At 44.8% G+C, this 24,961-nt stretch overlaps 1 protein-coding gene across 1 annotated transcript in view; it reads left to right on the plus strand.

The window, feature by feature from the left end:
* Positions 1–24,961, plus strand: part of C7PHXorf38 (chromosome 7p CXorf38 homolog) — an 807,084-nt gene that overhangs the window by 178,788 nt on the left and 603,335 nt on the right. Inside the window, exon 2 of the mRNA XM_069636539.1 lies at positions 4,157–4,291. Coding sequence (XP_069492640.1) covers positions 4,157–4,291 — 135 coding nt within the window. The remainder of the gene's footprint in view (positions 1–4,156; positions 4,292–24,961) is intronic.

The following is a 24,961-nucleotide window of genomic DNA, read 5'->3' on the forward strand; positions in this document are numbered from 1 at the left end:
GAAGGTCCAGGCGATTGTGTTAAGGCAGTTAATGCCACTAAAAAGGCAATGTAGTGAAAGAGCTGAGAGGGACTCTGTCGTCTCCTAGAGGGGGACCGCACAGAACAGAGAATGCCATACATGGGAAGCAGACCAAGGTCGATAAATGAGTACCAATTTCGGTTGGGTGATATTGTATGTAAATATGTGCTCTGTAAATCGCTTTGGATTAAGGCGCTATATAAATAACACCTCATTATCATTATAATCGGAATTGGAGACATAGTCCAGAGTATGGGCAAGAGCGCAAAAGTTCTCTAGATGCACAAGCAAGGACAGTGCTTATAAGATTACATTCAGACGGTATCAATACTCCCTTAGAATAAGCTTCTTTCAACCAGATTTTTCTCTCCTATGCTGGACAGGGTCTGGGGAGCAGGGAACACTGGGGTTATGTTGTTGTCATGCTCTCAGGAACAACTTAATTGGAAAGATATCTCGGCCACAATAAGAGATTTGTGGCCTGGATCTTCCGCTAGATAAAGGGTGTAAAACTCCAGGCCTTGAGGGCCATAAACCTGTCAGATTCTCAGAATATGAGATACATTTGCATACAATGCTTCTGCATGTATGCAATTTCTTTCTCATGAATATCAAAGTGGGGTGTCCAGGAAACCCATCAGGATTCTGGCCCTTGAGGCCTAATGTTGGACAACCCTGCTCTAGATCCTAAAAAATGGATTCTTGGCAATATCGGAAACAATGGCAATTGACAAACACCTGGCATTTTAGCCGCCGTGACAGCACACATGTTTACCGCAGAGAGATTCTCCCTAGCACAAAGATGGAAAAACCCTAATCGATCTTGGGTATCAATTTGGTGGAGTAAAGTTTGGGAGGTGTTTGTGATTAAAGCTGTTCATGTTTCCATTGCAGACTCTCTACCTTTGTTCCACAGAACCTGGGCTCCATTTATAGACTATTATTCTAACCGGGAATATGTACTACCCAAGCCCATTCTCCTGAAACATACTCTTCTATGTAAAGAACCATAACTGATCAAAACCATAGGTGCTGGTTCACTGCATGCTGTGGATGTCTTGGACACTCTGGACTTCAGCCGAAGCAAAACTTTGATTTGGTTATGGCACATAAGTAGGAGGTTTATTGATGTTTTGATTTTATTGGTTGCATTTAAACGATAGAATGAAAAAAAAAGTTGTTGACCAGATACTTGCCGCTTTACAGGTTAGGGTACCTTTTTTGACCCCCCACTCAAAAACATTTTCATTATGATATGTCAATCAGATTCTTTTTTCTGTTTTATATTCTATTGCCTCCATGTAGTGAATGTGTGGTGCAAAAAACCTAAGCAGATATACACAAACATTCTAATAAACCTCAGCCTTTTGTGATGAATCGCTGATTCCCCGGCAAAGATCTCCTTCCATGTGGCCATGGGACGACAGCCACTACCTGATCCTGACCCTGGAGGTGGTACTATGGGGAATGATTGAATGAGAGGAGACGGCGGTCTGGGGGAGGTGGTGACCCCATCAACAGATGCAGTATTCTTCCCCTTCTAGAAAAGAGGACCTCATAATTCCTGAGTTCTTGATGGCTTGTCATGATACAAATTCCTCCTGTTGCAAAATGCAGAAACCCCTTCCTGCAAATCCCTCTATGCAAAATGCCATTCATGCCTCATACACACATAACGCACACCTAACATCTCCTGTGCCTAATGTTCTTTTAAGTAAAAGCTCTAAACAATATCACTATAGAAATTCTATGGACTCCAACTCCCATAGAGCCTCAAGTACTGAGACGAGGAAGAGGAAGAAGGAGTTAATGCAGATTGAAAGAAACACGTAGTTGAACATGTAGACTAGATTTTGTGAAGCACGAGTGAGTGGGCCATTTAAAAATGGAGTCTGCCCTCAAGAAGAAAGCGGAGCCGGAGAAGAAGGCAGAGCTGGAGAAGGACGCAGTACGGGAAATGACTATGCTGGAGAAGGCAGGCACTGCCAGACAGCCGCTCACCACTACACACGTTACCTATCGACGTGGCATGAGGCCAGGAGAGACACAGCAGGCACTGTGGGAGGACCATCGGAGCACCACCAGCAGCAGCAGTAGAGCTACTGGAGACAAAGTCAGACCAAGAAGCAGCAGTCTTGCCGGCGGGTGAGCACGTAGCAACTGGGAGTGCTCGAGGAAGGTCGGCAGTGCATGGGAGGATGCCCCAGAGAGGAAGCTTCATCGCAGCAATGTGCCACGGGTCGGGGATGCTGCAAGACACAGGTGAGTCTGCCCAGAGCCATTGAATGCCACAGGGTGTACCGACAGGCATGTGAGCAAATAGAATTATTTTAATAACAACAAAGTAAAGTACAAAGACAGAACTTGAACCCTGTGTATGAGATGTCAATGTGGGGAAAGTTGGAGCTTGTAGTACCTCAAGCCAATGAAGTAGGAGCACGGTGAGGTAATACAACTGTGCTATACTAAAGGACCGTGAAACCGAGAAGACGTCCTGGTGAAGGAAGCACATGAGGCAGTGAACGTTTGGGAGGAAGACACCTGGCAGAGGAGTATACCAGGGGATCTGCAAGACCCTACAAAGAGATTCCTGGCAGGGGAGTATACCAGGCAATCCACTCAAAGTATACAGAACTATAAGGAGTTGTTGAAAGGAAGACCTGGCAAACACCAGGTACTTTGAAGTGAAATTAGAACTTTAAAATTGTGGTAAGATACCTGGCAGGAGAGTGTACCAGGGGATCTAAAGAATCTACTAAAGGATTTCTGGCAGGGTACTATACCAGGAGGTCAACTGAAGCCACAGAAATAAACTAATGTACACTGCAAAACACAGTAGAAAAATATACCAAAGACTCTAGGAGAACGTATGGAAAAGATTTTGGTGATAGATATACCAGGCATTCGAAGTTGTGAAGTTGAACAAGGACCATTTTTATGTTGAGGGTTGTGCCCAGAGACCTGAAGAGCTCACAAGAGGATTCCTGATGGATAAGCACATCAGGTAATCCACCAAGATACCAAAGAGGTTAAGGGGAACCTTATTTGGAACATCTCCTCTGAATAAGATCTTTTTTTGTGAACTCTGTGCAAAGTAATTTAGGAAAGAGACACTTGCCATCCTTAAGAAACTGTTGTTTGAAATAGACACGTTTGCCAATGTACCTAAATATCCAGGGGAAGGGAACTCCCCCCCTATAACCTCCCAATTCTGGAACCAAGGGCTTCTCCTTGGAAAATACTGTTTCTGTTGGATTTATCTACTTGCTTTAATTGTGAACACTTTTTGCCAAACATAAGTTAGAGACATTTCATTGCACCCTTCATTGTTTATTCCTAGTGCGAGCGTCAGATTAGTATGTTTTGGACACAAGGACAGTTATGTTTTGATGGCTAGACACTGACTGATCTTTAGTTTTAGTTTTTTAGGTAGGGAAACTCTCTTTAAGTTAGGGGCAGAGTCCTTTATCCCACCCTTTTATTTTAATAAAAATGTCTGAAAACGAAAACATTACAACTTTGTGGCCGCCTCTCATTTCTGACTCCTCGCACTTTGTATTAATTGACTAACAAGTCTTTTTTCTCAAGTACTTGATTCCTGCCGGCAATGCATTTAACAGTGTCGTTTTCAGGCTACCCGGCTACTTGTTGCATAGTCTTTGCTTTTGCAAAGCCTTGTGGATTATACTCTGAAGAGACTACTTATAAAAGGCCAATCACTCTGCCATTATTTTTCTCCAGCAAGATATTCCATACACGGGTTGACCCCTATCTTTCTCACAAGAGGAAATGTTCTAAAGATGATGTTCTGTATGCTGAGTGGGCCAAAGCATAGTCACTCATTTACAACTCTAAGGGATTCTAGCTTAGCAACAAAACCTAGATCTAATGCTGAATTGAAATGGAAAGGTCTTTGGTGGTGAAATGGTGCCGCCCCTCCCAAGACTTCCTAAATGCATACTGACCAAATCCTAATGTTTGATATTATGGACCCTGGTGTCCATGGCATGTAAAATGATCTTTCCTAGATGTACACCTTTTCAAATGTTATTTTACATTCATGTGTTCTGTAAATATTTGGTTAAAATCAGGTTGTTTAATTTGGTGTAATCATTTCTCTAACATCCCTTTTTAGTTTCAACCTCGTTGTTCAGCGTGTGCAGAGTGGAAAAGGCAGATTTTAAATCATCACAAGAATAGGAATGGAGAAGTAAACTGGGGGAACTGCAAACCTTCCAAGTTTTCCATAAACTACTGGGAGATAGCTAAGGTAACATCGCACTCATACTCGTAATACATTTATATTTTTATGGTGTTTTAATACTGTCCCTAAAAGCCACATTTCTTGCTTTGTCTTGGTATTTCAGTGACCATTCCATAACATTTCATTCTGTATGCTTAACATGAATTTTATGTGATTTAATGCAAATGTTTTTCAGATTCATTCATTTTGTAGTAGAGTAAACTGCTAGGGCCAGATTCTTTTTCTGTGTTTTTTTCCTAATTTATAGTATATTTTCTGTTCAGCAAAAACATCCAGAGCTTTTAACAAGTATATAAATACTTTTTTAATACAAAGTTTACACATTCATCATTAACTTCTATATATCACTTCTGAAAAATATTTAAAGCAGTGACTATTGTTTTTTTTTTCAAAGCTTTATTTGTGTCTTTTAAACATATATCTTCATACAATTGTACATATCCATCTTCATCGGTGCTGTGAGAAACCTGAAGGTGACTCACCCGCTAGTCCCTGGGGATCTGTCATCCAGGTGGCCAGAACACGGCCGTGGATGAGGGGTCTTCGGGGAGTGGAAGTCAGACACCGTACGGCGAGATGCAGTATCCCCTTCCCTGTAACACCTTTTCCCCATCCTACCAGGGTACTTAGGAACTCAACCCCCCCCTCACCATCCTGTCCCCCATGCTCCCTTTTCCGTCACTAACACTTTCTCACGGACAGCTCACAGTGAGAGAAAATGGGCTAACACCTGAAAACCTGAGCCGTATACCTGCCGTGTCCCAATACAATGGTCAGGCAATTATTGAACATTAGACACACCTGGCTTCCATCACACTGCCACACACGGATACAAGGCAGAGCACCAAAGCACACTGTGAGCAAGGCAAAGCACACGAGGATGCAGCAGTTCCAAAATGGCAGTTTAATACAAGAAGAAAGACGGCAAGACAGGAGGTGACCCAGCTAAAACGGGACTGGGAAGAGGAAGCAGGGGTTGTGGGTGAGGGTCCAGAGATACCACAAAAAAGTGTCCAGGAATGCGAGGCTGCAACAGATCTAGCTATATATTACTCACAGAGCGTACATGACCCCCCAGACGATTGCTCGATTCAAGAACGCAGGAATATAAACATGTCCCAAATGTGGGGAAGTGAACGCAGATATGATACATATGTTCTGGGCATGCCCGGAAATTGGGAAATTCTGGGAAGAAGTAGCCATCCGCTTTGCCGAGAAAGGGATCAGACTAGATGTGGAATCTGTGTGGGCATGCATGGTAGGGGGGTTCTCCAGGCCGCGCAAACTGAAACGTGTGAGCAAACTCAAGGACTTGGGCTATATATTAGCCAAGCATAGAATTGCCATGGGGTGGAAGGCAAACCAGTAGACTGAAGGTAGAGGTTTGGTGGCACAACCTCCAGAAATGGGCAGAGGCGGAAACAACGGTATGGGATGAAGCGGCTAATAGAGGGGGGGAGGAGGAAGCGGAAACTCTGATGGCCTGGAGACATTTAGTGGTCACACTGTCCGGGTCCACCCAAGCCTGCCTAAGTGAACATGATTCCTCTGGGACTACAGAGGGGGGGGAACCACCTGAGGAAACAATGGCAGATAGAGGAGTGGAGTAGGCTCGAGTTAGGGGGGAGGGTAATGGGGTGACAATGGACATTTCACGATATTGTATATGAAGCTTGAATTTATATGACATGCACTGTTGGTTTTGTTTGTTGTTGATTGGTTGTTGTAAAAGTTAATAAAAATTGTAAAACAAATAAAAAAATAAAAAAGGCAATACCGAAGAGGGTTGCAAGGAGGGAAGTGCCCTTGACCTTTTCAGAGAAAGACCGTTAGTTTCATGAACCTTCAATAATTAAAAACATAAGACCCTTAATCAAAGCGCATGAAACCTGCATTTTTTTCTCTGAGGTACCCATGGCTGTCCCGCGTCGATAGCCAAGGCGGGGAGGCTCGTTCGCCACCGTGGTACCCTCCTTGGCTCCTACGACAAAGTAGCGCCAGTAAAGTCAGCACAGCCATTGAGTTGGGGAGACTGATACCAGACCGGTCTGTGTTAAAGCCAAGGTTGCAAGCAGCAACATTGTATAGAGAACTGAAGAGAACGGTGTGTGAAGCGTATGTGACAAGCAATGCAAATATAATTAACCCGCAGATGAGTGACTAAACGTTTGAATCCAAGACAGATGCTGTAAACAGAGTGGTCCGGCGCCACGTGGGTGCTCATTCGATGGTCTTTGTTAGGTATCCAACTGAAAGGTGGCAAATGTAAAAAGGAATTGGGAAAATCGAAGTGGTCCTCGAACAGGTCAAGCCAAACCCTGTGCACATTCGAAAGTCTTTGATAGTTGATTCTAACTGAAATTGGTCCGAACCCGGCTGAGGGAGACTAATTGTGTTAAGAAGGGGATCTGAACCCAGCTGAGGGGGATCGGGGGTGAACTGTGAGTCACCCGAGAAAGAATATTCTATGAACATTGTGAAAGAGGATCTGAGCCCGGAAGAGGGGGATCCAAAGTGACGATCGTTGTAAGAAAAGGATCTGAGGTGAATAGTGAATCCCCTGAATTGAGTACTTGTAAGTGGTAAGGAACTTTTCGTTTGTTTTGTCATATCAGCCCCTCTGCATGAAGAGACTTTGATGGGCAAAGAGACTTGGGCACAGAACGCCCAGATGCTAGTAATTGAACGGTATCCTCGTGCGAAAGAAGCCAGAGATTGTCCTACGCTCGAGTGAACTGCCTTGTCCCGTGCTGAAAACGTGGGGAAGGGAGGCTAACGGCCTGAACATCCTGACATATCATTTTTGTGAACACTTCTTTCTTTTTCATAAACCCTACCCTCACACTATTTGTATTTAGAGGTTAGGATTGGCAATAGTTTTTTTGAGTATAGGTGTAACGCTCACCTGATTCCCGTAGAGGCGCCGGTCTTGACTGGGCGTATACCGTATCTTCAAAGGTGATGTGTAACACACGGCTGGCTCTTTGGGCTGGACCTCTGTGCACTGTATGTCTGACTTGAAGGGTAAGATGTCTGCAGATAGAAAATATGGGATTAAGGAACTGGGTTATTGAATGTCTCTCTCTTCTTCCCTTTCTCTTCTCCTGTAGAACCCCAAAGGTTAACGCTCTCACCTTAGGTAAGTGAACGCCGTGCTCTCCATCTGCCTCGGGGCAGGGTGCTGAAACCAGTTTCTTCACTGGATAAGGGGAGCAGGCCTCTTGACTTCAGAGGACTGCTGTCCGTCGTTTACTGCACGAACGGTAAGTTTCGAGTAATTCTAATGTCTTTAAAGTCTTTAGTAATGATGTTTCTTGTTTTGCAGGGTTCCGGCGATGGCGGATGACGGGCTGAAGTGAGTTGAAGATGGAGCCCGTGTGATGAATAGAAGCCCCTGGAAGCACGTAAGTAAGCGCTTGTTGCCTGCTTCACGATGCGCTCTAACTGTCTTTTTATTTTGCAGGTACAAGTTCGGAGCGGCTGCAGGGTGCCGGAATACCCACTGGGTTAGATGTGGAAAGGAGTAATGGCACGTGAGTATTAAAGTTCCCCAATGTCTTTAAACGCACCTTGTTTTGTCTTTCAGATGCGGGATGCAGCGCCGAAGGCCTCCGGAGCGTGCGAAGAGTTGGTAAGCTTTTGTCTTTCAGATGCCGGAATGCAGCGCGAGGCGTTGGTGACAGCCGATGGACCTGGTAAGTGAAGAGCTGTCACTGAAGACCGTAATGCTAACCTGTTCTTTCTTGTCTTTATAGGTGTTGCTGAAGACTGGATTCAGGATGGTAAGCCTTTTTCCTTAGGCCCAGGATCGGATGCAGAAGACACGATGAGCGTTCTGCTGCAGAGGATGCAGAATAACGCAAAGCAAGATTCATCCATCGGGTGTGGTTTAAATAGCCTTCTGTAGTGCTTAGGTGTCTCCTTCCACAGCCACGCCTAGGTAAGAAAAGAGTTCCTGCTTTCCAGAAGAGTTCCAGTGTTCTGAATCTAGGGAGTGGCTCCTGCCCCACCCAGCAGGAAAAGTAGTTCCAAACAGAAGAGGATCAGAGGCTCAACTGGCAGGCAAGTAAGCAGCATGGTCTGCTGCAGGTAAGTCCACCCAAGCATTATGAGCCCGGCGCTTCCAGCGCTGGGTCTGGGCATATTTATGAGCCTGGTGCCACTGGCGCCAGGACTGGGTCCAAAAGGTCCCAATTGGGACTGGTTGGCACTCGGAACCTGGGTTATGGATCTGCTTCCAAGGGAGTTGGGAAAACCCTGACCTTTTGGAAGCAGAGATCGTGACAATAGGCCCTTTTATTTTGACAAGACACCACTAGGTCTGTTATTATTTGATGGTCGTAGTTTGCTCCCATCTCTAGATTTAGGATTAGATAGGCGTTTATCATACCCTTGTTGAAGTTTAATAAACACCCTTGAACTATGGTCACTTGTGTCTGTCTTTTACTGTTGATATCATGCCTTCTTTACAGTGCTCAGACTATTCCTGACAAAAGTAATTTGTTTAACACTTTATTCGCTTGACATACACATCAATTCCTAATTGTTTCAATGACCCAAAATGACGTTACATACAACCGCAATATTTAGCATGCAATTTGTCCCCTCTGTTCTCCCCAATCTTGACCTATATACATTTCTTTTCCCCAAATTATAGTATTCAATTCACGTTCCTTAGTAACAAGTAATTTCCGAAGTCATCCGATATATCTTTTGGCCTAGACGTTTCGAGCAGCAGTGCAACAAACAGTTCTTCACAGTCGTTGGCCCATGCTACTTCCCTCAGACACCCTTCCCGTGATGGTGCTATTTGGCCCCTCAGTTTTCCCAATATACATCTCTTTGCCACAAAACACCCTAAATTTAAACATGGGCCCTCATTACAACCCCGGCGTTAACCAATGGCGCTATTTCCCATTGAGCCCCCATAGGGCTCAATGGGAAAGGGGAAGGCGGTAATTATGGTACCGCAAGGTCCAGACCAGCCGTTAAGGTGGGGAGCCGCAAAGGGACCTCGTAGTAAGGGGTTAACGGCGCTGCAACCTTTTACGGCGCTGTGAACCCCTTAACGCCTGGGTCGTAATTATCCCCATGGTCTTTTTCGCTGTTCTGATATATTCCCCCCCACAAACCAAATAGGCACCCCTTGAGTGTCACTGCTATTGGCTTGGTGACTATATCAAGCAGTTTATCACATACCTGTAACCAAAATCCTGTGAGTCTGGGACAGTCCCATAGCGCATGCATATAGCCTGTGTCATCCACCCTGCAGTGGGGCAGAAGCCACTGTTGTCTGGGTATATTTTATTGAGCTTTGCTGGTGTCTAATGCAATCTATTGAATATTTCAAACTGTATAAGCTTCAATCTAGTGTTCAGCGATACCTGGCACATAAGGGTACACATCTTGCGCATTTCCTCATCTGTAATCTCCATATCAGTATCCCATGTACCCCTAGCTTAAACTGATATGTACGTTCCATAATCATCTTGTATAGGGTTACCACTATTCAAAGGTCCCCATATGAATTAGATATGTATGCCACACATTCATTCTCAGTCGGTTCTAGTGGATAGCATTGCCATGTCTTTGAGCATGCCAACCATACCCTATAGTATTGCAGCATATCTGTAGGTGTGCCTTTGTGTTCCCTCTTCCAGCTCTGCATTTTCCAAAACTGCATCTCCGGATACAGGTGCCCAAGTGTACAGTATCCCAACCTATCATTTCAGGTGGGTGTGAAATGCCCAGAAACTCCCAGAGTGGTAGCCATTTGTAGTAGGGGGTCAGTGCATTCATCTTCAGTAATATGTTATGCCATGACATAAGTGGTCTGTACAGGGTCGAAGTGGCACTAATCTCTATAGGTCCCATCCACCAAAAGCATTTTCAATTCCACCTTACCCTTCGCAGCCCATTCCAGCTTGACAGGAGGCAGTTTGTCGCTTGTCTCAAACCAATAAGAGGCAAATTGAGCCTGGGCTGGTAACCAGTACAGTTGAAATTTCTGCCCCATCCCATAACCCACCACCCATGGTAGGGCTGCACAATATCCTCCCATTTTTTCCTTATCACCCCTGAATGCCAAAAGAACTGGGACAGCATTCTGTGAGCTTTGTTGAAGAATGTCCTTGCAGGCCATATGGGTAGATGTGTGAATAAATGTAGCAATTTGGGCAAAATCGTCATCTTGACCGTGGCCAGTCTAGCTGCTTGCGACAATGGTATATGCTTCCATTTGCTTAGTTTAGCTTCAATCTCTTTATAATTGCAAGTATATAATAGTTCACTGTTCCTGGAGATTCTAACCCCTAAGGATTTGATGTGATCTGATGCCCTTTTCAATTGGTATGCGCATTGTGGTCTTGTGGAGTTACTGGTCAGGGGAATATCTCTGATTTAGAATAGTTGACCATAAACCCAGAGAATTCCCTTAAGGTTTGTGATATCTTCCATGATGGGATCTAAGTTGTCCTGTGGGGTTCTTATGTATTGGAGTATGTCATCCGCCTACAGTGACATACGTTCTGGAGAACTGACTATGCAATTCCCGTGGCGCGTATGTTGTGCTCTAATTATATTAGCCATTGGTTCAATTGCTATTGCAAACAGTGTTGGGAAGAGGGGGCCGCCTAGACGTGTTCCCCTTTCCAATGCAAAGGGTTTGGAAACAGTTCCATTGACTGACACCCTGGCCACATGGTTTGCCTATAACACACTTATATATTCTATGATTTGGCTCCCAAATTCGCACTGCGACAATGTTGAGAACAGAAATTCCTAAGAAACCATGTCGTAGGCTTTTTGAGTGTCTAATGTGACTACCACTGCAGAGACCTCCGGGGAGGTATGGGACATAATTTTGAATAATCGGCAGATATTCAGTATCGTAGGTCTGCCCGTAATAAAGCCAAATTGGTCATGAATTTTAGAATACATTTTGGTGTCTAAATGAATGAGCAAAAGCGTTCTATACGATCCACAGTCCTCGCTGGGCTTCCCTGGCTTGAAGAGTACAATTAAAGTTGCTTCACACAATGTATCGGAGAGTTGCGCCTTCCGGGGGCACTCCTCCCACACTTTCAAAAATTACGAACAAGAGTGGCACCAAATTCCTTATAGAACGCTGCGCTAAAGCTATCCGGGCCAGGGGATTTGTTCTTGGGTAGTTAGGCTGTTCCGTTTAGAATTCCTTAACTGTAAATGGGGTGTTAACTTGGTCTTGTGCTGCTTCCGAAATGTTCAATATTGGCATCTCGTACAATAAGGTATTATGTCTTCTTGTCCTTTTGGAACCTGTGCTCGGTAGAGATTGCCATAAACTCCCTAAAACTGGCATTTATCTCAGTGTCTGTGTGGCGTATTGCCCCCTTCTCATCTCGTACAAACGGAATGTATTCCGGACCCCTTTCAAGCTTCAGCAGACACAACAGTCTCCTCCCCGACCAGTCGCCCTCCGCATATTTCCTAGCCTCCATGGGTTTTGTAAAGTATTTTATTTCCCTATCTGCGTGTACCCTAAATCGATCAAATTTTGTTTTCATATCCACCAGTAGGCTCTGCCTTGGCACCGATACATAGTGAGTTTCTTGCCCTTTAAGCCTAGTTTCACAGGCCGCTATGTCTTTCCGGATAGTCTTAAGAACCCCCATTTCCACTGACATGGAAATGCCCTAATATAGGCTTTGAAGGCCTGCCACACCGTCCTCACCGACATCGTACCATTGTTGAAGTATGTCGTATGTGGACTACAATGCATGCTTTAGGTTCTATGTCCAGTAGTGCTGCCGACTTAAACCTCCACGCCGTTCGTCCTTTAGTCCGCTCCCCCAGTGTCGGCTCAAGTTGTATGGGCGAATGGACAGAGTAGGTGCAGGGGTGGATCTCAATGGTACGTACTGGTCTTATGAGGTGCCGTGTTAATAACATTGTCTATTCTGGCAGCCATGTTATGGACAGTAGTATGTATATTCTTGCACTGTTTGATGCAGTTTTCTCCACGTGTCACATAATTCCAGTTGCCCCATGTTTTTAGTGATGTTATGTGACACCCTGAATAGAGGCCTCAGTGCATTACCGGTACAGTCCACCTGTAAGTCCAGTATATTGTTCATGTCTCCCTCCCCGGGCACCCCTATGGTCGGGGTCGGTGGATATGTTTCAGTTAGGCCAAAGATTGTGTTTTAAAACACTGGGTCATCTACATTGGGTCCATATGTATTTACTAGTAATATTTCAGTAGCCATTATCTTGCAATGTACCACTACATACCCTTCCGTGTCTCTGTTGATCCAGGTGTGTACATTTCAACGATGTATGTATTAAAGTAATTACTCCCCTGGAATGGGTTAAGTAGTTTGTAAAATATCTGTTGCTTCCCCATTTTTTTTGCAAAGTTGTCATTTATTCTACCAGTGGCGTGTGTTTCCTGGAGGAGTAGGACTCTGCCTATTCACATATGTTAGTGTTAATGTTGATGTTAAAGGATATTTGTACTGCGCACTATCGCCACTGGAGTGGTGCCCTGGCGCTCTCATATGACAAAATAAATAAACCCTATGAAATAATGTTATGTAATTTAGATCGGTTCCCCAATCCTCTAATTGTTCAAATTAACATATTAATATCAGTTATTCATTCGTAACATACCTTCAGGGTCCCAGGACAGTCTTATTTCATCTCCAATGGATGGTTTTATGACTAACAAGCTTCTTAATGCAGTGTAATGTGTTTGACAAGCTAACATTGTATAGCTTTTCACCCCTCCTACATCCCAGACAGTTTTAACCAACAAAATCAACTCCGACTTTAACATAACTTGGTGACATGTAGGAACTCCGGAGGCTTCTGCTTTTCTCCCCTCCTAATCAAACCTATTTGCTTATTCCCCGCCCCCATTGAATTCCATCTTCCATTTGCTGGGAAGGTATACATAGGAGATAATATTGAAATGTTTTTCAACAACATATCCTTATAAAAGTGTTGTTCCCTCTCACGCACACATTCATGAAAAGGGAGCCATACTCTGAGAAATGCTTGATAGCTTCCATTGGCCAATGCAGATATTTTCTCCCCCTATTTTAACCCATCATTACGTGAGGACCGGGCCTCCTTTAGTTTTCCAATGTTCGGTGCCTAATCAGATCTGCCTTAGCTCCTCTCAACGCATAGGTCCCTTCTGACACAGTCCCCAGAACCAAGACCTTGCGGTATAATGGCAATTGAATGTCCGTGATATTTTTAATATGTCCCAGCATCTCATTCCAATAAATTTGAGGCTTCGGACATGACCACCACTTATGACCCAAGTTACAAACTTCTGAGTACTCTCTCCAACAAAGTGTTGAGGAGGATGCAGTTATTCTGTTAATTCATAATGGGTTAAGGTACCATTGATGACGTATTTTGTATTCGGTCTGTTTAATGATGGTGCATTCATGTGCCCTCTCCAAAATATATCCCCATGCTTCTTCAGAAATTTTGATATCTAACTATCTTTCCCAACGCTCCAAACAGGGCAACCTGTCTTCAAGAGAAGCCCTATCCAACAGTTTATATTACTTAGAAATGCCCTCCTTCATTGTGATGTCAACTCCCGTAGGTACTCTGGTGCCAGCCATCCTCACCACTCTGTGTGATCAAGTGTCATATTTGGCTGCATCTGAAGCATGCTTATTCCCCTCCTTATTTAGGTCTGCTATTGTTATATCGCACTTCCATTCCCATCTTTCCAGATAATCCTTCCTCATCCCTGGTGTGTACTCTGGGTTATGACTAATGGACGACAGAGGACCCAGTCCCAGAGCCAATCCTCCCTACCCCCATTCTCAATGCTCTATACCAAAATATGATATATGTTATGTTGTTTATAACGTGCTTAACACCCACAGGTTTCTAAGCACGACCCGGGGATCTAACCTGTGGTGCTCTGTGTCGTCTTGCCTCCAAGGCGAGCACGTTGCCCCTGAGCTATCCTCCAGAGATATAGTAGTGAACAATTAGTAGAGCCTAATAGTTGACCACCAGCATGTCTCAATGCGCCTCCAAAAAAGAGAGCTGACCAAGCGGGATGAATGTAGCGTCTTGTTCTATATCTCTCTATCCATTACACTGGGTTTCAATGTCCATTCTAACATGGGCATAATTTGCGCAGCAAACACATAGCACCCCACATCTGGGATACCCAATCTTCCCAACAGGGAGTGAGCAAGGACCTTTTTCACAATTCTGGGTCATTTCCTATTCCAAATAAAGGAAGATATTTCACTTTGCAACCTTTTAGTCATCATTGCAGGAATATTTATAGGGAGTGCACGAAACACATATAGGATACTTAGTAATAAAGTTATTTTTACCACTGCTATTCTAGCAAACCAGCACAGTTCTTGTAGATCCCACCTTTGTAGGTCCTCAACCCTTTTCTTTTCCAAATGGAGGGGTATTAGCACTGTATAGAACGCTGCAATACTTTTAAAAATGTTAGCTTCCTGCAGGACATTATCTCTGTTTGTGTTTTGGTGAATTGTATGAAATGGGAATTTGGTAATGAATTGTATGATTACGTATTTTGGGTTTTATGTATATTCTTATGTAATGTGTTAAAAGTACAATTGTACTGTGGAACACAATAATAAAATAAAAATAAAAATTAGCACTATATAGCTACCCATAGGATGGTGTTAATTTAACCCCTAGATAATCACTTTCCAAGGTGAATAGGAAATTCTCTAACCCAAACACTCACCATATCTGGGTTTTTATTTATACTAAGCCCTCCCTCTGCATACACATCTCAAACTCTAACTAAACACAACCATACCTCTAATGCACAACAAACCGCACACACTACACCACACTGCAACAACAAAATATACTACACATAGCCTCACACAAACGCACGCAACGGCTCTCAACAGAAAAGCACACCTACGCTCAGCAAACGGTGCAAACCAAAATGAAGCTGGCAACAGCACATCACCGCTCTCTTGCCTTTCTCGCGCTCAATCCTACTAACCTTCCTACATAATCCTTAACTCCTACTGTAGGGACGGAAACTGTCGGTGACACATGCAACACAGTTTAGATGTAATACTGTTCTCTTCTGAGCTTGTTGAGTGCAGCAGCTTTGGAAATAAATATTGACCGTATAAATTACTTAAATGTATCCCACCTAATCGTCTCGAGCACCTGTTTTCTAGGATTGTTTCAGGAAGAAATCGTTTTTTGCTTTGCTGCGTACAATGGATCCTTCAATAGGGTCGGATTGAGCTTCCATTGTCTAGACCTCGGTTGCAGGACTGGGTTAGAGGGTCATAAGTACCGGAGCGTGATCTGACAATTCTCTAATACCAATTTCCTTTTTCCCCATGCTTAGGATCAAGGCGCTGTCCACCCAAAAAGAGTCTATTCTCTACTTGCTGCCGCTTCAATTTCTGGAGCACAATGGTATGTTTCTTAGGGGAATTCAAGCCAATCCTATTACAGGTCATGCATTTCAGCACCATATCACCAGCAGGAGAACGTGCTTCAGGCTTATGATTTATGATAGGTTATTTATAATGCGCTTAATACCCAGAGGTTTCTAAGCGCGGACCCGGGGATTGCACCTGTGTTGCTGCGTGTCATCTTGCTTCCAAGGCGAGCACGTTGCCACTAGGCTATCCTCCCATGCTCCGTACTACCCCCCCCAACCCACCACACCACTCGCGCATCCCCAAAATCTCACCTGCACCACCGAGCATGCGCCCATTGGTACCACAGATCTCCAGCCATTCTGCTTACACTGTAAAGAAGGCATGGTTATCAGAAGCACGACAGACACAAGGAGTATAATCCAAGGGTGGTAATTAAACAGTATAAGGGTGAGAGAAACACCTAATCTGAGCCTAAATTTAAGATAGAAGCAAGCTACAACCATCAAAATAAAGAAAACGCTGTCCTAGAGGTGTCGTGGCAAAACAAAATGGCCTATACTAAAGGACATATTACCAAATCCTTACTCTATATTACAAAAGGGTGTGGGACAATGATATGTATAACAAAATAGTGTCTTGCAAACTGAAATGTCCAAAGGGTGTTTTGATACTTCAGGACTGCTGAACTAGTGTACTCCCTTCCCCACGTTACATCATGGGACAAGGCGGAACAGTGGCATGACTGTGAGCACCCCTTGAGCCTATAGGCATCAGGAAGCAGTTTCATCAGAAAAGGAAGGATCCCTCGAATCAATGTCTTTTGCTTGGCATCACAAGACTTTCCCAAGCTCTCCGCATGCAGGATTCCCCTCTTCCCCCCTCGTGATACCCCTTTGTTGGGTTCACCTTAGTCTTCACAACACTGTTCAGTCACTTTAACAAAATGTGCGATTCACTTTCCCTTGCTTTCACTTGGCATTCTTCCGTCGGGTTCATTATAGCCTTCAAATCACAATGCGGGATTCACTCCTCTTAGCTTTCTCTTGGCATCCCTGCATCGAGTTCACACTTGCCTTTGCAACTTCATCACAATGCGTTACTTTACAATTGTTCACTTTGTTTGCCACTTGTCAAAGACTTTCGATTGTACGAGGATTTTGCTTGCACCTTCGTATGACCACTTTGACTTTCTTTCACTTTGGTTGGCCTCTCCTAAGGCCTTCTGGTATTTGCAGACTTTCCAATTATCTTACTTTCAATCTAACAGTTTCACTCGGGGCGCGGAGCCTTTCGAGAAGGTAATACTCCATTACCAAACCACTCTATTATAATCAGCATATGTCAGTCTTTAACACATTAGCAATGTTGCAGGCTTCCCTCGCGGTTTTCCATGACATGCACAGCTTCTGCATTCCTAGTTCTGGTTACACTGTACTTTCACTCGCAGAACCCTGCAAGCAACATCAAACTCTTTGGTATCTTTCACTCGATAACGCCAACCGGTCTCACAGTTCACTCACCGGTAGCGCTCGATGCCATTCGTCCAGTGTTTCCTTGAAGCCAAGGCTATCGACACAGCACAGCTCGCCTCCTCCCAACTCCGTTGTTCACCTGAAGGAGGACCCGTCTTCACCTTGTGCATAAGTGGGGAGATTTCCTTTGAAAAGTCTGTGCGACCTTCACTCTGCAGCTGGCCGGACCACGGCCCTTCTCTCGCCGCTTGGTCCCTTCTGCTCTGCTTCCAGGGCTGCCCCAATTTCACAGGATCTGTTCCTTCTGCTTGGCTGGTTCTGGTCGCCTTGCTCGCCTTTCTTGCCATGCCTCCTAGGTGCTCTCATCCTCCACCTTTTATCCCAATGGGGAAAGGGAACAGGATTCAGGTGCGAGCCATCTGGATTAAGTGCCTGACTCTGCCTGAGCCTGATGTTGGGACATGTCAAATGGACTGGCTGTGTGCAAGTCTGTCTTTCTCTGAAGTGCTTTGTCTGTGCAGCAGAGTGTTTGTAGGAAAGGGGGGGGGGGTGAATAAGGTTCCTAGATAGTATATAGAATGAGGGTGTTCTACAGGGAAATGGGTGTAGGGGATACTGCATCTCTCCGCCGGATGCCCCACTCCCCAGGGACCGCCCATCCAGGTGATCCTCCTGCACTGGTCCACCCCCGGGGTCTGGATCCAATAGCGATAGCTGTGCCCCGGCCACCTGGATAACCGATCCCACGGGACTAGTCAGTGAGACGCCCTTTGGTTTCTCACAACACCCAACAAGCAACTTAAACACATATTTATCAAAACCAACGTTCGGCTGACAGAAGCATAGTATAGCGTCAAGCCTCCCATCCGACCCCACTTTATTTCTCTGCTCGATTAGTCTGTCTGTAGCCTCCTTAAACCCCAACGAAGGCTGTCACAATAAGACTTCCAGGGGTATTCAGCCCAAAAGACCTTGATTGCCTCTCCTCCAGCTTCTTTCATTGTACTCCTCCTGGGACTGACCCAATGTGATGCTAAGGATCTTAGCAGCCTCCTCTGGGGTTGTATCTGATCCTTTTTAAGCATCTCTCTAACTGAGTGGACTGTTTGTCTTTTCCGGACGGTTGTCGCCTCAAGGTCCTTGTATATGTGGAGCTTTTGGTTTCCATATCTTATTTCACTCATTGATTTAGAGGCTCAGAGGATCTTCTCCTTGACTGTGAAGATGTGGAATTTCATTATGTATATCGGTTGGGTTTCTGGTGCTCTTGTGCAAAGGGCCCACCCTATGAACAGTAATGTCTGGAAAAGACTATTCAAAGAATCCGAGGACCCCTGCCCTCAGGTCATAACCCTCGCGTGTTCCTCTAGGCCCCTGATTTCAGGTTCTCCCATCACTGTCGTCGGTGCCTGATTTCAAGGTCCCCAATGGTTTACACAAGGTCGTTCATTCCATGCTTTGCCCCCTCCAGCTCACCCTGGAGGTGAATAATATCCTCCTGTAAGGAGTGTATAGCCTCTTCAGTGTCTCCCACTCTGGTTGAAACTTACTGAAGGTCTCTTGAGCGACGCAACATCTTAATTTCAGTGGCTCCCTCCCTTTTAACTGTTCGAGGGATGTCCTCTTTTAGTAATTGATCTGCCCCGGCCTGGGGTTTTACGGGAGACATATACAGCCAGTGCTCAATCTGCCAACTAAGTGTCTTTTTGGTTTCAGCAGTGACAGTAAGCTTGGCTCTCTTCCACCAGGGATCCCAGATGTTTACAGGATGTCTAGGGGGAGCTGCTTTAGACCCCATCTGTAGAACCCATCAGCTCCCAACTTAGATTGCAGACTGTTAAGTGCTTAAACAGCTGTACCGGACGGCACATTGCTCCATTGTGTTCACCAATTGTGTTCCAACCACATTTGGGTTGGCTTCCAGCCTTCCATTGCATGTACTTCTGCTGGTACCCTTCACGGCTACAGCCTATTGTCCCTGCAGAAGGGCCTGCACACTAGCGCACTTCAGCTGGCCCTTGGAGGAGGGAGGTAGCTTGCTGCAGCAGCCGCATATTGATTCCCTGCGGCACTCTATCACCCAGCGGGCCTTTCATGAGTCTCTCCTTTTCATATGCTACTCTCCAGCGGCCGCCTGGTGCCGCAGAGACAAATATCGCCACATATTGTTGGTGCCGGCCAGCAGTGCCGGGACACCCACCTACAGCGGGAACTTGCAGTGTGCCCCATTGGCTTTAGGCATTCACAGTGGCTCACTATGCAGAGGAACACAGCTGTGGGCCAGCACACTTCCACTCGGCCAGCTCCTCCCCTTGATATCCTTACACCTTACCAGCACAAGCAGAATGTGCTTCTGGCAAGTTGGGCCGGGAGGATAGCTCAGGGGCAATGCGGGCGCCTTGGAAGTAAGACGACATGGAGCAACACAGGTTCGATCCCTGGGTCCGCGCTTAGAAACCTCTGGGTATTAAGCACGTTATAAATACCAAATAAGAAGTGGCAAGATGCTCCATCCCCCAAAGCCGCTGACGGCCCAGCGCTGAATGAGTCATACCTTCATAATCCCTATGTGACAACATCACTACCCACCTAAGAACAAAAATAGAAGCAATACAACAGACCATCGATGCAAGCCACCCTACCGAAAACATCCCCCCAAACCACCAGGCCACCAACCACCACATCACTAAATCATTTTGAACCGATAAGCGAAGAAATTTCAACAAACTGATAAAAGACACCAACCTCGCTGGATCCTCCAGTGACCCATGCCCACCGAGCATCTTCAAAATCATACTTCTGACTACTAATTAACCTATCCCTAAACAAAGGAATAGTACCTATACATTTCAAATCGGTTTACATCAAACACGTTGTAAAAAATAAATCGGGGAAATGTGGAAGACCCTACCAACTACAATCCTATATCGAATCTACCATACCCGGCAAAAATCCTTGAAAACCACATCTACAAACGACTACTCAACCATATGGAAAGCAACGTATACTCAACCACTTCCAAGTCGGCTCCAGACCTATGAGACGAACGGAATCCGCACTTCTATCCATATGGGACGACCCAAATATAAACGCTGACAACCACACCCAATCGGCCCTCATACTACTAGACATATCAGCCCCCTTCGGCACAGTCAGACACACAACACTAATACAGAAACAGGAGGAATGCGGCATTAAGTACTCTGCCTACAATGGCTGAAATCCTTCCTCACCAACCGAACAGAAAGAACACATTTACCGCCATTTACATCTAACACTAAAAACATCACCACAAGGATCAAGCCTTTCCCCACTCTTCTTCAACATCTACATGTCCCTTCTAATAAAACTCATTCAAAACCCATGAACTGACAGTCTACAACTCTGCAGACAATACCCAACTCGCCCAAGACCCAAACAACACTCTCAACAAATGCCTCACAGACATATACACCTGGATGACAAATGACAATCTCAAACTAAATCCAACCAAAACAGAAATAATCTCCCCTACAGAGGACAATGCAACAGATATACCTGAACTGGCCACCGTGCATAGGAATTCAACCAGAGACATCATCAGTGATAAAGAAAAAATTGGGAATCCTCATGGACAACGGAATCTCAGTAGAACCACAAGTCAATACAATAGTAAACAAATGCTTCTACTTTCTGTGACTAATAAGGGGGATACTTCCCTACCTCAACTTCCAACACAGAACCCTTGCAATTATCTCCTTGGTACAATCGAGACTAGACTACTCAAACAGCCTATACCTTGGAATCCCAAAACGCCTCCCAAAAAAACTTCAATGCATCCAAAATACTGCAGCAAGTCTACTCCTGAGACTAGATAGAAATGACCACATTGCACCAGACCAGCGCTGGGAAGTCCACACTGGCTATCAGCAAAAAACACAACTTTAACGCTCTCTGCATCGCCCACACATCATTACATGGACAAGTAACCAAATTCCTCCAAGCAAAAGTCAACCGCTACCAACCAGGAAGAAACCTAAGATTGAGCAACGACGTCCAAATAAAAAACGAAACAGTATGTGAAAAGGAAATTCAGAGGAACCGCATTGTCCTATTTGATAGCCAAACTATGGAACTGGATACTGAAGGAAATAAGAATGACGGAAGATCACTTAGCTTTCAGAAAATGACTGACAACCTGGTTGTTCAACTCGCCAGAACAGGTATAAAAGGGTGCAACCCACAACCCATACTCTGGATCCAAAGCAAACATGGGACAATACGGATGAAAGAATCAACAATAAAACAACCACACAGAGTCAAAAAGAAACCTACTAACCACCCCCTCCTCGTCTCCACACCCGCATACATCCCATGGACTACACACGCCCAAAGGGCCAGCTAAACTACACACAAAAACACACACCCACACCGCTAACCATGCCAGAAGACCAAACAGTTGCAAACAACCCAGACACTGGAAGCTAGCCCTCCGGACACAACTAGACCCAGTGCACACAACAAACACACCCAGAAAGCTGACATGCACAGACGCCAGTTCCTCCTGGTTCTGCAAGCACCAACAGACGAGTACAACTTCTATCCTATCCATCTTTCCTCACTCACCAACCCCACCCACTTTTCTTACAGGGCCACGTGATGAACTGGTGACCATGCAAATGGCAGCGGTGTGCAGGATAAATCATAACAGAACAGTCCCATACCCCAGTCCAAGGCTGTGGGCTATCCTTGCTGCTCCTGCACAATGTACCACCACCACTACAATTTATAAAAAAGCCCCATTAATAGGGCAAAAAAACAGATAATATACACCAAGGTTCACGTGTTTGTGTGCCACAGGTAAGAAATACCGATGGCTAAATCACTGCACTTACAATGGGTACATGTGGGTCGCAGATTAAAGGCCCACAACATTTTTGAGGTGCATAAATGAAGACCAGTTATTACTGAATTAACCCAAGCCCTAAGCATATGGGTAATCACATTGCTACAAATCACTTCATGCATGGCCAATATATATCGCACCACAAGGGTGATACAATTGCTATGGTGCTCTTGCCCTGCTGTGTGTGCCGAGCAGAATGGAGAAATCTGCTTCAGATAAAACACAAGCCAATTAAGAGGTGCCTTGGTCAAAGGCATCTGAGCCCTTAATTGACAACTAATGTGTTTTTCCCTTGAAAGGGTTAAACACGAGTACACATCCATTAAAGTTGTTTCCAACTGATAGGAGGCACCAGCACTGGAGGTTCCCAAAGAAATAACGACGAGGCTTAGAAGCACACTATGTATATCGACTTAGAGCAGAACTGCTGTTTGATGATAAAGAGGAACGTGTGTGGAAGTAACAGAACAACCAAATTTGAGGCAGTGTTAACAAATTGTAGTCTTTGATTTAAAAACGTGTACGACGACCGTGCAGAAGGAGCGTTCTTATTAACTCTGTGTGACACTTCAGATGGTCGCCAGAACCCTTTCCCCGCCAGATTGTACTTTTTGAATTGCTTCTGATAGACAAATTTGTTTAGATTGCAATGGACTGCATCCCTGCCAGTTCTGCATGTTTGGCAGCTGTGCTCTCTACTGTCCAGATCCTGCAGCCAGTGCTTAATTTGTAAGCAAATAAGCGGCAGGCAGTGCTCCAAATAAGATATTAAAGTGGTGGTATTTGACTCCCTATTTTTTTAAGTTGGGAGTAAAATGACATTTTAGGAAGTACAAAAGTAAGTCGCATTCCTAATTTGAGTATTTTTTTATTTTTATTTTGTGTATAATCTTTTTAGATTTTTAAAAAAGTTTTTTTTCGTCATTACGAAGTAGATGGTCGTCTAGACTATGCAGAGAGATCTGGGACGCCGTCTATCTAATGGATACAAATTCGCGTTGGCATCAATGAGGGTTGGTCTTTTTGAGTATTGTATAAGCAAGTAAATAAAATGTAACTAAACAGAAATTATTTTGTAATATTTCTTTGCACCTAGTTATTCATGCACATTACGATATAAATGTTTACCACTTCAGATCAGGCAGTAACAATAGTAGTTTCTTCCGGTAGCCTTACTGGTCCAAACAGAGACATGGAGCTGCGAGTATGAAAGCAGGGTGACAAGCTTCTACGTGTCGGATTCCTATTTTTTGTTGGAAGTATTTTTACTCCCTTTTTTTTTCTTTTTTGAGAGTATTTGCCAATTTTAGTGAGTAAAAGTTGTCGAAATACCCCTTATTTGTAGGGCTGGCGCCAGGGTCCCAATATTTTCTTGAATGGGGATGGGCAGCTCCTCGTCTACAGTTGGACACCACGCACTGTTGCTCCATGCAGTGTCATCCGGCTGCTCCATATGGTGCCAACATATTTGGGGTTGAAGCTCCAACGCCCACTGATTCATTGAAGGTGAAATCAACATAACGCATTAGTTGTGTCTTGAAATAAATAAATGTTTAAGTGTTTCTTTAAAACACATCTTTGTTAATATTTTGCTCTAATCCTGTCGGTGTGAAGTGGAGCATGTTAACCATCTAACCACAGGAAAAAAGAGCAAAAATGCTTTCCTCCTATGGTAAATTGCTGGACAAATGTAGGCAAAATCATTACTGAACTGATGAGATGCCTGCCAAATACTGCAGCAAGCTATCGTCTTGCTTAGGTCGGCACTCATGACTGTGTCTCCGCTTTGATATGGGTCTTTTCACTGACTTTGCCTCTGTCTGTGTGTCGTGACGCCACAATGGTCATTATGGAAATATTGGTGTCTACCTTGTTAATGTGCCAGGACTCTAGACCTGGTTTTTCCTTTCCGGTCTAGTCTTGATCAAAATGGCTTGCATTAAGTCTGCGGTGCACATGGTCGCCTCGCATTGCAATCCTTCCGGATTCAGGGTAAGACTCTGTTCTTTCCTGTGTACCTTCTGTTGAATGCTTTCTCCTTTGTTGTTCCCTTGTCCTTTACTCCCCGCCCCCACTGTTATTACTTGGCCTTGCTGCCATCTCCTTTGTCTCCTCAGATTGTGGTCCTCGGATTCTTTTTTACTAACAGCCACAAACAAGACCCATCAAGGCCTGTGGCTTTTTCCCCTTTTTGGGGTTTGTCCAAACTACTCATACCGGTGGCCATTCCCTGTTTATTCAGCTGACATTGTGGCATGGGAAGGGATAGACCCTTTCTCTTCAGTGATCGGTTAAAAGGAAAGCCTAAAGCCGCAAGGAAGATACAAAGGGATCGATGAAGCGACCAGACCAGCACAGCATGTGAGACTGTGTTGGGGCTGGTGACTGTCCTGTTGTTGTCAACCCACCCTGCTGGTTACTACCCTAGAGAAGGTGCAGCAATGTCATTCAGGTTGAGTGGAGCAATGTCTGGACACGGCCAGCATCAGTACCCAGGATTGTCACCTTGCATCCCATTGTTTTTCATGAAAATTGATAAATAGTCCTGCCTGTCAACCGGGGTCATCAGGTTTGTGAATAACAGTGCGCCAGTCCAGGATGCTGAGACACTGGCCAATGCACACTGTGGTTGTTTGTTATGTTACTATGACTGATTGACAGTTAAAATAATAAAGTTGCCAAAACATTGCAACATGATCAAACTGAGCTTAAAAATAAGTGCCGGGGCTCAGAAAGAAGTGCCTGGGTTCAGCCCTGGCAAGCCTCTCACAAATTAAGCACTGCCTGCAGCCCCTGGAATACCTTCATTTCCCAGCACTTTTATCGAGGTCTGTTGAGGAGGAGAGTGGGGCTATTAAGTAAAGCGTTGCACGCAGTGGGACCTACCAGGCAGGCAATTACACTC

Source organism: Ambystoma mexicanum, chromosome 7p (assembly GCF_040938575.1).
Source record: "Ambystoma mexicanum isolate Mex_15411 chromosome 7p, UKY_AmexF1_1, whole genome shotgun sequence".
NCBI lineage: Eukaryota > Metazoa > Chordata > Amphibia > Caudata > Ambystomatidae > Ambystoma > Ambystoma mexicanum.